Consider the following 13,838-nt stretch of genomic DNA (forward strand, 5'->3'; position numbering starts at 1 on the left):
GAAGTTTTTGTTTCGTGCGGAGGTCGATAGGCAACCCCTGGAGTTTTTTAAGAAGGGGAGTGACATGCCCAGAGCGTTTCTGCAGGAAGATGAGCCGGGCAGCGGAATGAAGAATAGACTGGAGTGGGAAGAGACAGGAGGAAGGGAGATCAGAGAGCAGGCTGACACAATAATCCAGCTGGGATATTATGAGAGCCTGTAACAGTAAAATAGCCATTTGGGTGGAGAGGAAAGGGCGGATCTTGGCGATATTATAAAGGGGAGACCGGCAGGTTTGGGTGACAGATTGGATGTGTGGGGTGAACGAGTGACCGAGTCAAAGATGACACCGAGGTGGCGGCCCAGACTGTCTACAAAGCACTAGGTTAGATATAAAATAATCAAGTCACTCAGTCCCTGGCTTATTTGGGGCTCAAAGTCTAAGGGAGAGGGAGAACAGATATTAATCCTCACTGTACAAGCGAGGAACTGATAAATGGAGAAGTGACTGGACCAAGATTATAGCAGGCTAGTATCGCCTATAGAAAGGGAGAATAGATGTGTCATGAGCCCTGACTGAGATCCTTTCATGCACTCGCAGTCCTAAGTGAAAACTATCCTCGTCGCCATTTTATGTCCTGAGTCCCGGCATTATAGCCGTAGCTTGCCACCAAAGTCCTCTGACTCCCAAGCCCGACCTCTTTCCACTACATTATGTTACTTATGATCTGATAAATGGGCATCACGTGGAAGAAGTATTGGCTAAAATCGGTGTATTTAGATTACTTCTACACCATCCTTAAGGGTTGTGGGGCTTGGGATGGCCACTCAGTTTGAAACCGCATTGTTTAGGGATATGAGGTGGGAAATGGGACACAAATGAAAATCTCTATCTCCCCCCACCTTCACATTAATGTTAAGCAACAGGACTCACTGGAGATACACTGCCACAGCTTTTCCTCCCTTGCTTATGACCCTCAGTCAATCAGTGATATTTATTGAGAACTTATTGTTTGTAGAGCACTTGAGAGAGTGCAGTACAGTAGATTTGGAAGACAGGTACCCTCCCCATAAGGATCTTACAATTTAGAGGGAAAGACAGACCTTAGAAACATTTATATGTATATAAGTGCTTGGGGGGAGACTGTGAGGTGAATATTAAGTGATTAAAGGATACAGATCCAAGTGCATAAGTGATGCAGAATGGAGAGAGACTAGGCGAGATGAGTAGGGGCAGACCTTTTGGAGGCGGTGTGATTTTAATAAGGCTTTGAAGGTGGAGAGAGTGGTGGTCTGTCGTGTATGAAGGGAAAGGGAGTTCCATTCCAGAGGGAGGATGTGGGCAAAGGGTCGGCAGTGGGACAGACAAGATCAAGGTACAGTAAGCAGGGTGGTGTTAGAGGAGCAAGGTGTGCAGACTGGGTTATTAGGAAATTAAAGTCAATGGTAGTGAGTTTCTGTTTGAAGTGGAGGGGAATGGGCAGCCACTGGAGGTTCTCGAAGAGTGGGGAGATAGGAACTGAACTTTTATTTATTTATTTATTTAAAATAAAAATGATCCAGGCAGGAGAGTGAAGTAAGGACTAGAGTGGGGAGAGACTGGAGGCTGGGAGGTCAGCAAGGAGGCTGGTACAGTAAAGTAGTAAATAAGAAGAGTGTTTTGACCAGCATAGTAGCAGTTTTGAAGGGGAGGATTTTAATAATGTTATAAAATTAGAACCAACAGGATTTAGTTTTTATTTTAATCATAACCTTTATTTTATTTCTGGCAAATTCAATGGATATCTGTAATACTTAGAAAATAGAAAACATCGAAAAGATTGGGAAACAAAACAAATTATTTCCAAAGGCTGTTTTTCTGGAACAGTCCCTGATTACTTTCTAGGTGCTTAGTACAGTGCTCTGCATGCAGTAAGCGCTCAATAAATACAATTGAATGAATGACTATAGTTTTTCAAAGTGAGTGTGATTAATATAGTTTCAGAAATTTAGAATGTCAGTGTGTAAACTGGCCAGTTCATAAGAGAAAAACCAGAGATAATAATAATGTTGGTATTTATTAAGCACTTACTATGTGCAGAGCACTGTTCTAAGTGCTGGGGATGATACAGGTTAAACAGGTTGCCCCACATGAGGCTCACAGTCTTCATCCCCATTTTACAGATGAGATCACTGAGGCACAGAGAAGTGAAGTGACTTTCCCACAGTCACACAGCTTACAGGTGGCAGAGCTGAAATTCGAATCCATGACCTCTGACTCCCAAGCCCGAGCTCTTTCCACTGAGCCATGCTGCTCTAATGTAATTATTTTTCAAATGCCACCTTTGCAATTGCACATAACTCTAAATCTTATATATGAGAACTCTGATTCAGTCTTATTGGGTATTGGGATTGGGATGTATTTGATCATTTTTACAGAATATACCCTTGCCTTAGATTTCCTGGCAATCATAGCTTCACTTATTTCCTTAGTATTCATCAATATCATACAATTATGCTTCTCAGAGGTACTACAAGATTCCATTTATTTTACTGAAATGACAGCACCAAGAATCCACTTCTCTAAGGCAAAATATCACTAGTGATCCATGGAAAAACAAATCATTTCATGCATATTCTCGCAGGTCTTCCATGGAGATGCAGAGATGTAAATTTGGAACCAAAGAAAACCCAATCTCTAGGAAACAAATGACTTTTTTTTTTTACAATGTTGTTGAACGACATTCCATCTTTTAACATTAGAATTTTGATTTAAGCTTAAACTGCCATTTATACTGCAGTGGCATTGCCCTAATTTCTTCAGTTTATTCTGTGCCTCTCAAGGGGTCCTTTGTGCTGCGTTTTCCTTTTTCATGGAGTTTGTCCTCTGTTAAATTTCTTCATTTGCCTTGGGCCATTTTTGTGCTGTGAATCTCACAGTATTTTTGTTGGCTCCCAATGCTTCTGAGTCCTGACGATGGGGGGCTACCACCTGAGCCCCCTGGTCTGTCTACTCCTTCCTTTCCTGTTCAGTAGAAGAGCAAGGGTGGCGGGGGGGCGGGGTGTGTGTACGTGTGTGTGAGAGAGACACACACACAGAAGGGGAACGCAGGAGCAATCCTTCCTGTTGCTGATAACTGGGATTTCAATCAGTAGTGTTTAGTGAGTGCTTCTTGTGTGCAGAGCATTGTGCTAAGTGCTTGGAAGAATACAGTAGCATTAGCAGATGCAAATAAATAGATTAGCATTAGCAGACCCTGCCATCAAGGAGCTTATAATTTAGCCAGATAGAAAGTAGACTGATGCTAAAATGAAAAACACCTCTAGAACAATGATCTAGTAAGAATACTAGCAATTGCCTTTATTTGCAAAGCACTGAACTAAGTATTAGGAGAGCATGCAGGAGGGAATTAGACATGGTCCCTGTGCCCCAAGGGGATCACAATCGAAGAAGTCGGGACTGGAGACAGAAACACCAGGAGTGATGTAACATAAAAACCCAACAAAATAAAAATAATAGGGGCTGAGGCTAGAGGAGCAGAATTTCAGGCTCCCTGTGGCTCAGAGTTCAGGGCATATCCTCAACCACCATGTTCCCAGGGTTTTGGGAGGCCTCATGCTGTGGGTCTGTGCAGGAGAAGATTTTTTTCCCCATTGGGAGCAGGCACCCTCCGTGGCTGGAGGAAAGGCAGCGGTTGCCACAGGTGCTTTTCTCAGTGGTGATGGAGGAGTTTAACAGCAAGCTGGAGTAGCTTTTTTCCCCAGTTTGATGGGCACAGAGCATACTGGGAACAGTAAAAATAGAAGAACTAAAGAACAGAGGTGCTCTATGGACTTATTTAAAAACTTTCAATGTTAATCTTCTCCATTACTAAAGGATGCGAAGTAAAAGATTGTAAGCTCATTAGGGGCAGGGAATATGTCTGCTAATTCTATCCTGTTGTCCTCTCCCAAGCACTTAATCCTGAGCTTTGCACATAGAAGGGCTCAGTAAATGCCATTGCTTGATTTAATTAAAGATTATCAAATCAAACGTGTTATATGCCAAGTTTTCCAATGTAAAAAAAAAAAAAAGCCAATCGATCCCATGCAGGAGAATGGTCAGAACCTGGGAGTATATTATTCAATTATGTTTTGAAATGGAACCATCTGCTATTTAGAATAGACTGTTAGGATTTGCAGGTTCTATTCCTCAGTTATACAATTAGAAAATGAATGTATGATGAGGTTTAACCTTGCTTTAGAAATCACATATTCAAATGTTTTCAATGAAGAATCTTATTCACTGGAAAATAAGGAAGATCCCTGTGGGCCCTAGACCTTTGAAATTAGGTATCAAGTAGTAATCATAAAAGCCGCTTCCTATAATTTGGGAAATCTGAGAGACCAGATACTCCAGTGGAATGTTGATAGCACTTTAGAAAGTGATGCCTAGTGAGATGATATTACAAATCACTGCAGTTTTCAGGTGTGTAGCTTAAAGATGTGAGTTCCATAATGTTTTGGATTTAGGAGAAGCAGTGTGACTTAGGGGAAAGAGCACAGGCATGGGAGTCGGAAAGGACCTGGGTTCTAATCTCCGCTCTGCCCACTTACCTTCATTTTGACTTTGGGCAAGTCACTTAACTTCTCTATGTGTTTTCCTCATCTGTAAAATAGGAGTAAGATACCTTAGACTTAGCACCCCATGTGGAACAGGAACTGTGACCAATTTGATTCTTGTATCTGCCCTAGCACTTAGTATAGTTCTTGGCACAAAGTAAGCATTTAACAAACATCATTATTATTGTCATTTTTGTTAATAATAATAATTTAATATTATTCAGAAGAGAGAACTTGACAAAGGGAGTCCTAGAAGACCATTGAGCAGTTGAATTTTCAGTTTTCATTGATACCAAGGCTTCAAATAATCATTATCAATGGTATTTATTGAGCAATTACTGTGTGTGCAGAGCACTGTACTAAGCACTAGGGACAGTACAGTGTGACAAAGCTGGTAGACACAGTTCCCGATCCACAGTGGGCTTACAGTCTAGAGATGAAATTGTGGGGTCTTTATTAACATTAATAGTAATATTTAAAAGCTTACTTTGTGTCAAGCACTCTGCCAAGCACTGGGGTAGATACAAGTTAATCAGGTTGGACACAGTCCCTGTTCCACATGGGGCTCAAGTCTAAGCAAATGGGGAAGAGGTATTGAACCCCCATTTTACAGATGAGAAAACTGAGGTACAGAGAGGTTCAGTGACATGCCTGAGTCACGGAGCAGACTTGCAGAGTCAGAATTTGAACTCAGATCTTCTGACTCCCAGGCCCACGTTCCTTTCACTAGGTCACACTACTCTCTTTGCTAGGCATTTTACAGTGGTTGGACAACTTTTAAAGGCTTCTACTTTAAATGTGGAATCTGTGTTTTCTAAAGATGGTCCGGCTGATGTACCAGTCACAAATGGGAGTACCACCACTATCACCTCGCTGAGTGATGACCTGGATATCTTTGGCCCAATGATTTCTAATCCATTACCAGCAGCATCGGCAGCAGCAACAGCCACCGCTCCCGTTCCCCCTGTCCAGGTAAGGGTTAGGACTATAGCTGGTGCCTTCGTTCCCTCAGTGGAGTGACATTAGGCATTCCTGAAAGGCTCGATTTGATTTAGCCAAGAACGGCAATGGAGGGAAGAGTTAGAGCTCAAGCTTCACGGCGAGCACCGTGAAAGCCACTCACAGGGACACTAGGTTTGAAATATTTATGTGAACAGTTCTTAATTTTATTTGAAGAATTTTTGGTTCAAGAAAAATGAAGGAGGGAATGAAGTTTTAAAAAGAGAATTTCCCCTTTGTGTTTTTTAATGGTGGAAATGTAGTAGACTTTTAAAATCATATTAGCCAAAAGCCACAAAGTAGTCACGTGTACCGTTATTTCTCCTCTGTTCTTGTCTTCCCCTTACCCGCCCTGTTCCAATTATTATTGCTGTTATAATATTATGGTGTTTGTTACATGCTTACTTTTTAGGCACTGGGATAGATGCAAATTAATCAGATTGGACACAGTCCAGGTAGGAGGGAGAACAGATATTGAATCCCCATTTTACAGTTGAGGAAATTGAAGCACAGACAAGGGAAGTTACTTTTCCCAGGTCACCCATCAAGCGACTGGCAGAGCTGTGATTAGAACTCAGGTCTTCGGACTCCCGGGTGTGTGATCTCTTCAATAGGCCACGCTGCTTCCCATCCCACCATCTCCCTCACTGCTGTCACTGTCACATCCTCAGTTGTGTTAGCTGAAGTTGGACTTTACTGAGTGTGGGAAGCAGCCATCTTGTGCCATTCCAGTTTGCCCCACAAAGGCACCGCCATCATCAAGACTGGGGCAGCGAGAAATAAACCAGGCGCAGTAATCACTATGGCAACCAGCCTGCCATCTTCTTCCCTTAGTTGTCATTTTATAATATTTTTAGGGCCAGAATGGCTTGGAGGTGCTACCCTTGAACTATACCTACAGCACAAGTGGATGTTATAATACTGATGCAGGGGTTTTGTGATTTTTGTCATCATTCAGTATCGTAAGTAGAAGCAAAAGTATATTCCTACACGTAAAGCTTTTGTTATTAGGACAGTTTAAAGCACCATTTGAAGTAATGTATCGTCAACAAAATGAAGCTAGTGGTAATTTAATAGAATGTATTAAAAAAAGAGGTAGCCCTCCAGTCGAGCTGATTACTTTGGGTTTAAAGCTTAATTAGTGGAAAGCTGTTACACAATAATAATCAAAATAGTATTGATACTTGCTCATTCGTGCCAAGTACTAGACTAAGCTCTGGGGTAGATTCATGATAATCAAGTTGGACACAGTCCCTATCCCACATGGGGCTGGCTCACAGTCTAAATAGGAGGGCATAGTACATTAGAAAATGTCATGTGTGGGCAATTAACCACTGTGTTTTGGAGGGTGTTTCTCTCTGAAATCATCTCAAAATTTACTGTTACTAAATTTGTTTCTTTAAAGATCTGTTAAATTTCTGTTTGTTCTAGGAAAGGTGGCTTACCATGTTTTGATGACTGAATATGAAGTTTCAGAAACTAGAAAGAATTAACTGAATTTGTGCAGCTAAGGTGTAGAACAATAAAAAATTGATATTACTTCTGTGCTGCAGCTTTGCAAAGAAGCACTTGGGGTATTTGGCAATCTGAGCATGAAAAATAGTTTATCTCTAATATGCAAGTCTAGTGAGACTTTAAACTTGCTTTCCTATGCTAAATTTAGATTCCTTTGGGGTGCCACTGTTGACTTGCAGTCAATCTGAGAATTACACTCAAAATGAGGGAAACCATTTCCATTTTTCTTTTGTTAGATTGCAGTATATAGTATTGCATCAGCTGTCACTTAAGTTAGTATAAAGTTGTACAAGCAGTATGGTTTTACTGAGAGGCAGGGTAGCTACTGGAGAGAGCATGTGAACAGGCCTCAGCATTGCGGGGGTCTAATCTGGCTTTGCCATTTGCCTGTCCTGTCCTTGGGCAAGTCATTTAACTTCTCTGAGCCTTAGTTTCCTCATCTGCAACATAGGGAAAAAAGATCTGTTTTCCCTCTGTCTTAGTCCGTGAGCCCTGTGTGAGGGGCACCATCCCTGTGTCTAATCTAGTGATAGTGTATCTACCCCAGCACTTAGCACAGTGCTTGGTGTTTACTGAATTATTATTCTAAAGGCTCACCAAACCAAAATTAGCCCAGGCAATCAATGGAATTTCCTGAGTGCTTACTAGTGCAGAGCACTGTACTAGCTGTTTGGGAGAGAACAACAGGTGGTAGGTAGAGTCCTTGGCTTCAAGGGGTTTACGAGTTACTGAGCAAACCAGTGTGGGGCTTTGCTCACATATCACCACTTTAGTCTGGTAAACATCTTTGTGTGCCTCTCACTGTCCTGTACCTTTTCTTATGACGTCGGTTATGTGCTTGATATGTGCCAGACACTGTGCCAAGCACTAGGGTAGAAATAAGATCATCAGGTTAGACACAGTCTGTGTCCCACATGGGTCTCACAGTCTTAATCCCTATTTGGCAAGTGAGGTAACTGAGGCACAGAGAAGTGACCTGCACAAGATCACACAGCAGGAGCGGGCTGGAGCCAGAATTAGAGCCCAGGTCCTTTAGATTTCACAGCCTGATTCAATCCAGTTGCCCTTTTTAAATATATGAAAATGTTAATTAGAGGTTGTTTATTTTAGATTGCTAATGCATGTCATTAGGCTCTTCTAAGACATATATCAAGAAGATAGTGCAACAGTTCTTTACTTAGAAATGCTGGTTATCTATTATGTAGTCAAAGTGCGGCCTGTCAAAATTTTTCCTTTCTTACAATAATAATAATGTCGGTATTTGTTAAGCGCGTACTATGTGCAGAGCACTGTTCTAAGAGCTGGGGTAGATACAGGCTAATCAGGTTGTCCCACGTGAGACTCAGCCTTAATCCCCATTTTACAGATGAGGTCACTGAGGCACAGAGAAGTTAAGTGACTTGCCCACAGTCACACAGCTGACAGGTTTTTTCACTCCACCCCACAACTACGGCCCCCTTGCCCATATGGCTGTACTTTTTTCTATAAAACCACTCAGTCCATGTTTCCCTATTCCTCAAGAACCTCCAATGCTTGCTCATCCACCTCCATCTTAAACAGAAACTCCCTACCATTGGCTTTAAATAACTACATCACCTTTCCCCTTCCTTCCTGCCTTACCTCCCTGATTTCATACTATAACCCAGCCTGCCAACCTACTCACTGTACCTCAGTCTCACCTCTCTCTCTGCCGGCCTCTTGTCCGTGTCCTGCCTGTGGCCTGGAACCCCCTCCCTCTTCATATCCAACGGATGATCACCCTCCCCACATTCAAAGCCTTATTGAAGGTACATCTCCTCCAAGAGGCCATTTCCTCTTCTCCCACTTCCTTCTGTTTTGCCCATGTACTGGATTTGCTCCCTTTATTCACCCCTGCTCAGCCCCACAGCACTTATGTTCAAACCTGTAATTTACTTATATTAATATCTGTCTCCTTGTCTAGATTGTAAATGCCTTGTGGGCAGAGAAGGTGTCTTCCAACTCTGTTATAGTGCACTCTCCCAAGTTTTTAGTACAGTGCTTTGCACACAGTAAGTGCTCAACAAATATGATTGATTTGATAGAATGTGGCAGCAGAATTAGGGAATAGTCTTCCAGTAATGTGCGGCTGTTCGGATTCAGCAAGATATGCTCCGAAGAACAGAGGTGTGGTGCACCGTGGCAGACATAGACTAGGAACTGCAACACATTTCAGGAAGTATTCTGGAAGTGCTCTAGGATGGTGTGGTAATATTGCTGTAGTCATTCAATTTTTCAATAATCAGGATTAGTGTAGGTTGTCCTGCCAAAAGAATTGTAGCGTAAATGCTTAAAATTAATAGCCTGATCCCTTAAAAAGGTGGTAAGACATTCTGTAGACTTAAGCTAAGTGGTTCAGGTTGTAGTTTTCTTTCACAAGGGATGTGGCTTCAATAAAGAATGGCTAAATTACATTTTAAACCTATTTCAAGAGTTTTGGGAAAATTAAATGTAAAAGAATATAGGAATGTAGAAAGAATCTTTTCATTACATTTTACCTGGAAGGGTGCATAATTTAGGAAACATGCAATGCCTGTGTACAGAATTAATGTTTTACTAACGCTTCATTTCATTTGTTAATTAAAAAACCCTAATTCACAAAGGAAATATTTCCGAGAATGATCATTTTAAGATTCTTCTCCCTAAAGCACTATCATCTTTTGTATATGGAAGACTTGATTAAAATTCATACTAAGTCCAAATTATTTTGCTTGCTTAAATTGGTTTCAACTACACACAGAATGACCGAGCTTTTGTATTCTTGATTTCAGTGTGCATAATAGACCTTGAGTATTTGGATTTTTTCCATGATTAGTGATCTTAGTCTTTTATTTCAAAGGGGTCTGTGAACTGAACTAATTAACCAGACAACATTCTCAAGAAAATGAGAAATTGTTTTAAAAACCTATCTTTAACATCTACTTGTGTTTTCCTGTTAACAACCCTTTACTCTTACACAATGCACATTTCTCTGATGTACTTATTTGTTTAGGTAAATTATTTTGCTGATAGATTTCAAGTAGAAAGTAGAGAACCTAATGCTGACTTGATACGACTTATTATTATGGACGTATTTCTGGTCTAAAACCATGAAATTTGTTGTTTTTTTGTTTTGTTTTTTGTGAAATTAATCTCAATACAATCCTTCTGGGAAAATTTTCTCTAAGGTACTAAAAATTTCATAATGTAAGAAGGACTTTCGTGTGCAACTTTTCTTAGTAAATAAGGATTCCTTAAATTTGAACCCATCTGGAAAAGTTACTTTACTCTTTCCCCTAATATACCTTTGGGCTGCTTTATTTCCTTGCCCCAGTCTTCCTTTGATTTTTGAGAGCTGTGCAGTCTCTAAATTCCATGATTGCCCTGGAAGTTTTCTAGTATTGTTTTTCTCCATTTATTTCCCAGGCTGCTGCTTCAACCACACCACCCGCGGCTTCCTTAACTGCAGCATCAGGAGATCTTGATCTGTTCACTGAGCAAACCACAAAATCAGAAGAGTCAACAAAGAAACAACTCTCCAAAGACTCCATCTTATCACTGTATGGCACAGGGACCATACAGCAACAAAGTGCTCCAGGTAATTAGTTTTCCAGTCTGGTTCCAGAGAGCGGTATAGTTCATGCTCATTCCACTTGTAAACCATCTACAGATTACAGTTCTGAAAGCCGTGTAAATGTTGCTCTCAAGCACATTTACCTCCACAACCCCTATAGAAGATAGATTTATTTGGGTTTTTTTTGCAGTTTCCAGTGTAAAAGATTAAATGAATAGAGTGTAAAAACTAAATCGCAAGTCATGAGTTCTGAAGACTTTATTCATTTAGAATTAACAAGTTTTTGACATGTCACTTAATACTTCTCACTGCCAACTCACAAGCATACAGAAAGCGAATGATTTCAGAAAGTCGATTAATATTTTGGTTGAACGTATGATTTATTCCTGGCATTAACAACTCTTTTTTTGAATGTTCACAAACACCAAAACACCACTGTAATTGGAATAGAAGATTAGAATTACTAGTCTTATTGTACCCAGCTGGATTCCCAAGTAACGGAATTCTGTTGTCCGCCCGAGTCTGAAAAATTCCCTTTAAAAGCAGAAGTGATTTGGGGAGCAAAGTCGCGGACGCCAGAATTTACCTCTGAACTCTGCCCTTAATACAGGTATGTTTATGGGACCGACGTCTCTGCCGTTTACCTCACAACCACCAACTCAGTTTCAAGCATTTCCACCCATGGGAGTTCCTGTGCCTACAGCCACCGGGATGATGGGCAGTATGCTGGGACAGTCCGTGCCGGTCATGGGACAGAACGCGGGCGTGATGGTGGGCATGGGAATGCCCAATGGGTTTGTGGGAAGCGCACAAACTGGTGTGATGGCAGTTCCTCAGAATGTCATGGGACCCCAAGGAGGAATGGTAGGACCGATTGGCCAACCGCAAAGCAAATTTGGGCTGCCACAACCTCCACAGCAGCAGCAGCAGCAGCAGCAGCAGCAGTGGAACCTCCCTCAGGTAAACGTCATTGGTTTTCCAGCACTTTCTTCCAATGAAACCACACACTGTTTCTGCTTTGGGGTGTTTGCAGCTTCACTTCGTAGTAGAGACTCAAGTGGGGAGGGTGACACTTCTGAATGAGCTATCTGTACAGGTGAGTGTAGCAACCCATAAGCAAGTGCAGGTAAACTCGGATGGGATTGGCAAAAGGCAAACCTGAGGTGGAGCTGTTGAGCTGCCATTGTCCCTCTACCGAGGATCCTGTAGTGCCTTGGCTACAGTAGTCGTGGCCCAGCAGGAATGGAAAGAATTTCAGTCAGCTTGAGGATTTTAAATATTCTCGCCCAAGAATATTACCTTCTTCCATCCTTCTGTGTTATGAAAAAAGGCTACAGAAATTTGTGGGCAGGGCCGATTTTTAGAATCTACCAGCTTAGAGGGCTCTACTAAGACAGATTCAACCTCTCCCATATAGTCACCACCTGGGCCATTCACAAGTCACAGGGCTTTCGATTCAACACTGTCCCTCCTCCCTTCCTCTTTTCGAACATGAGAGATCCAAGGTGACTCCCTGGTTTCTCACAGGGAAAGACAGAGGAGAAGATTAAATAAATGAATGCATAAGAAGCAGACTGAGCTAGGAAAGACCAAAAGCAGATTTGTATGGACTCCTGAGTCAAAATACATAGGGATGCAGTAAAGCCTGACGGGTTCCTTTAATGCAAAGCCAGAACCATAGGTTCTTATTTTTTATTCCAGTTATCAAAATTTAGCCTTAACATGCCTGGGCAAGCATTATTCAGAAGGCATATCCCCCTAGCAAAGGTTCACTTGTATCCTAATGGCAGTAACTAAGGGGGAAAAGGCAGAAATCCAATAATGCCAGAAAGTTTGACTGAGAACAGACTTGAAATTGATCATATACTACAGATGTTCAGGTATTAGGGTTGTATTTAAGTGTCACAATGGTCTGACCTATTTTCTAGGAAGGAAAGCTTGGAATGGAGAGCAGGCTCTAGTTAATTCTGCTGGACGTTTTGAAAATACAATTAATGCATTCTCGCTCCCTAAGGTGATGCCTACATGAGAGGGAGAAAATTAGGAAGGTTCAGAATTTATTCAAATTAATTCTTTTTTATTGTGTTATCAAGGGATGTGGCAAGGCTGTTGTTTAATTCATATGGTATTTAGCATTGGAGTAAAAGTATAAAAAAAAGTTTACACTGATTTGGGGATTTCTTCACCACCTCCCCACAACTTACATTTCCAGAAAAGGTAGTGTCTTTTTGCCAAGTGGTCCTCATATTTTCCCTGATTCAGCTATAGACTGTGAGCAGCCCTTCTAGATTGTAAATTCCTTTTGGGCAGGGAACGCATCTACCGACTGTTATACTGTCCTCTCCCAAGCAGTTACTGCAGTGCTCTCCACACAGTAACTGCTCAGTAAATATGATTTACTGACCCCTAGCACTTAAACCATGAGATGCCAGCACTGTCTCCAGCAGGAACCTGAAACATAACTGCTGCATTTTATTGAGATTTTTCATGGTTCACCAATTTTCAAACCATGTCCCTCTGGCCAAGTTGGGAGGCCATCTGTTCATCATTCTCCAGGGGATGCAGAAGTTGCACTTATAAAGTAGTGGACATTCACAGATTTTTTTTTAATCAAAACTATAAACTGGAAAGCTTTCTGAACTAAGAGTTTCTGAACCTCGTATGCCTAAGACTAGACTGCAAACCCACGCTGCAGCATATTTATCCACTTAACTCTTCCTCAGGGTTCACACATTCTCCCGCTTTCTTCCCAACCCTGATGTGGATGTCCTTACTCTATAACTTCCTCCTGTACTTGCATTTCTTTCACCACCTCACTCACCTACCCCCAGCCTGTTTTCTACTTGAATATAAAGTAGCACCACGTCCCTATAACTTGTTCCTAAGCCCATAGAGCATTAGTACCTGAGCAAGTCTTTTTAACTGGGACCACAGTTAGAATTATCCCGTCAATTAGAAAACAGAGCACTAGGAAGACCTTCTCATATACTAAGGTAAGACACTTTACTGATATGGGCTGCCCTGGGCCTCCACCCCTGAAATGTCTTAAGGAAAGACTTAGGCTGCCATCTGCTGTGGACAGTGCTGGAATTTATCTGCCTGAAGGTGGGAACTGACCAATTCTATCAATCAGTGCTATTTATTGAGCACTTACTGGGTGTGGAGCACTGTACTCAGACCTGATGAAGTCTCA

At 41.6% G+C, this 13,838-nt stretch overlaps 1 protein-coding gene across 2 annotated transcripts in view; it reads left to right on the top strand.

The window, feature by feature from the left end:
• SMAP1 (small ArfGAP 1) overlaps positions 1–13,838 on the top strand; it is a 207,727-nt gene that overhangs the window by 192,620 nt on the left and 1,269 nt on the right. For both annotated transcript variants that reach the window (XM_029058865.2, XM_029058866.2), the window contains 3 exons: positions 5,381–5,532; positions 10,498–10,669; positions 11,256–11,605. In XM_029058865.2, the coding sequence (XP_028914698.1) occupies positions 5,381–5,532; positions 10,498–10,669; positions 11,256–11,605 (674 nt within the window). The remainder of the gene's footprint in view (positions 1–5,380; positions 5,533–10,497; positions 10,670–11,255; positions 11,606–13,838) is intronic.

The sequence above is a fragment of the Ornithorhynchus anatinus genome, chromosome 1 (assembly GCF_004115215.2).
Source record: "Ornithorhynchus anatinus isolate Pmale09 chromosome 1, mOrnAna1.pri.v4, whole genome shotgun sequence".
Taxonomy (NCBI): Eukaryota; Metazoa; Chordata; class Mammalia; order Monotremata; family Ornithorhynchidae; genus Ornithorhynchus; species Ornithorhynchus anatinus.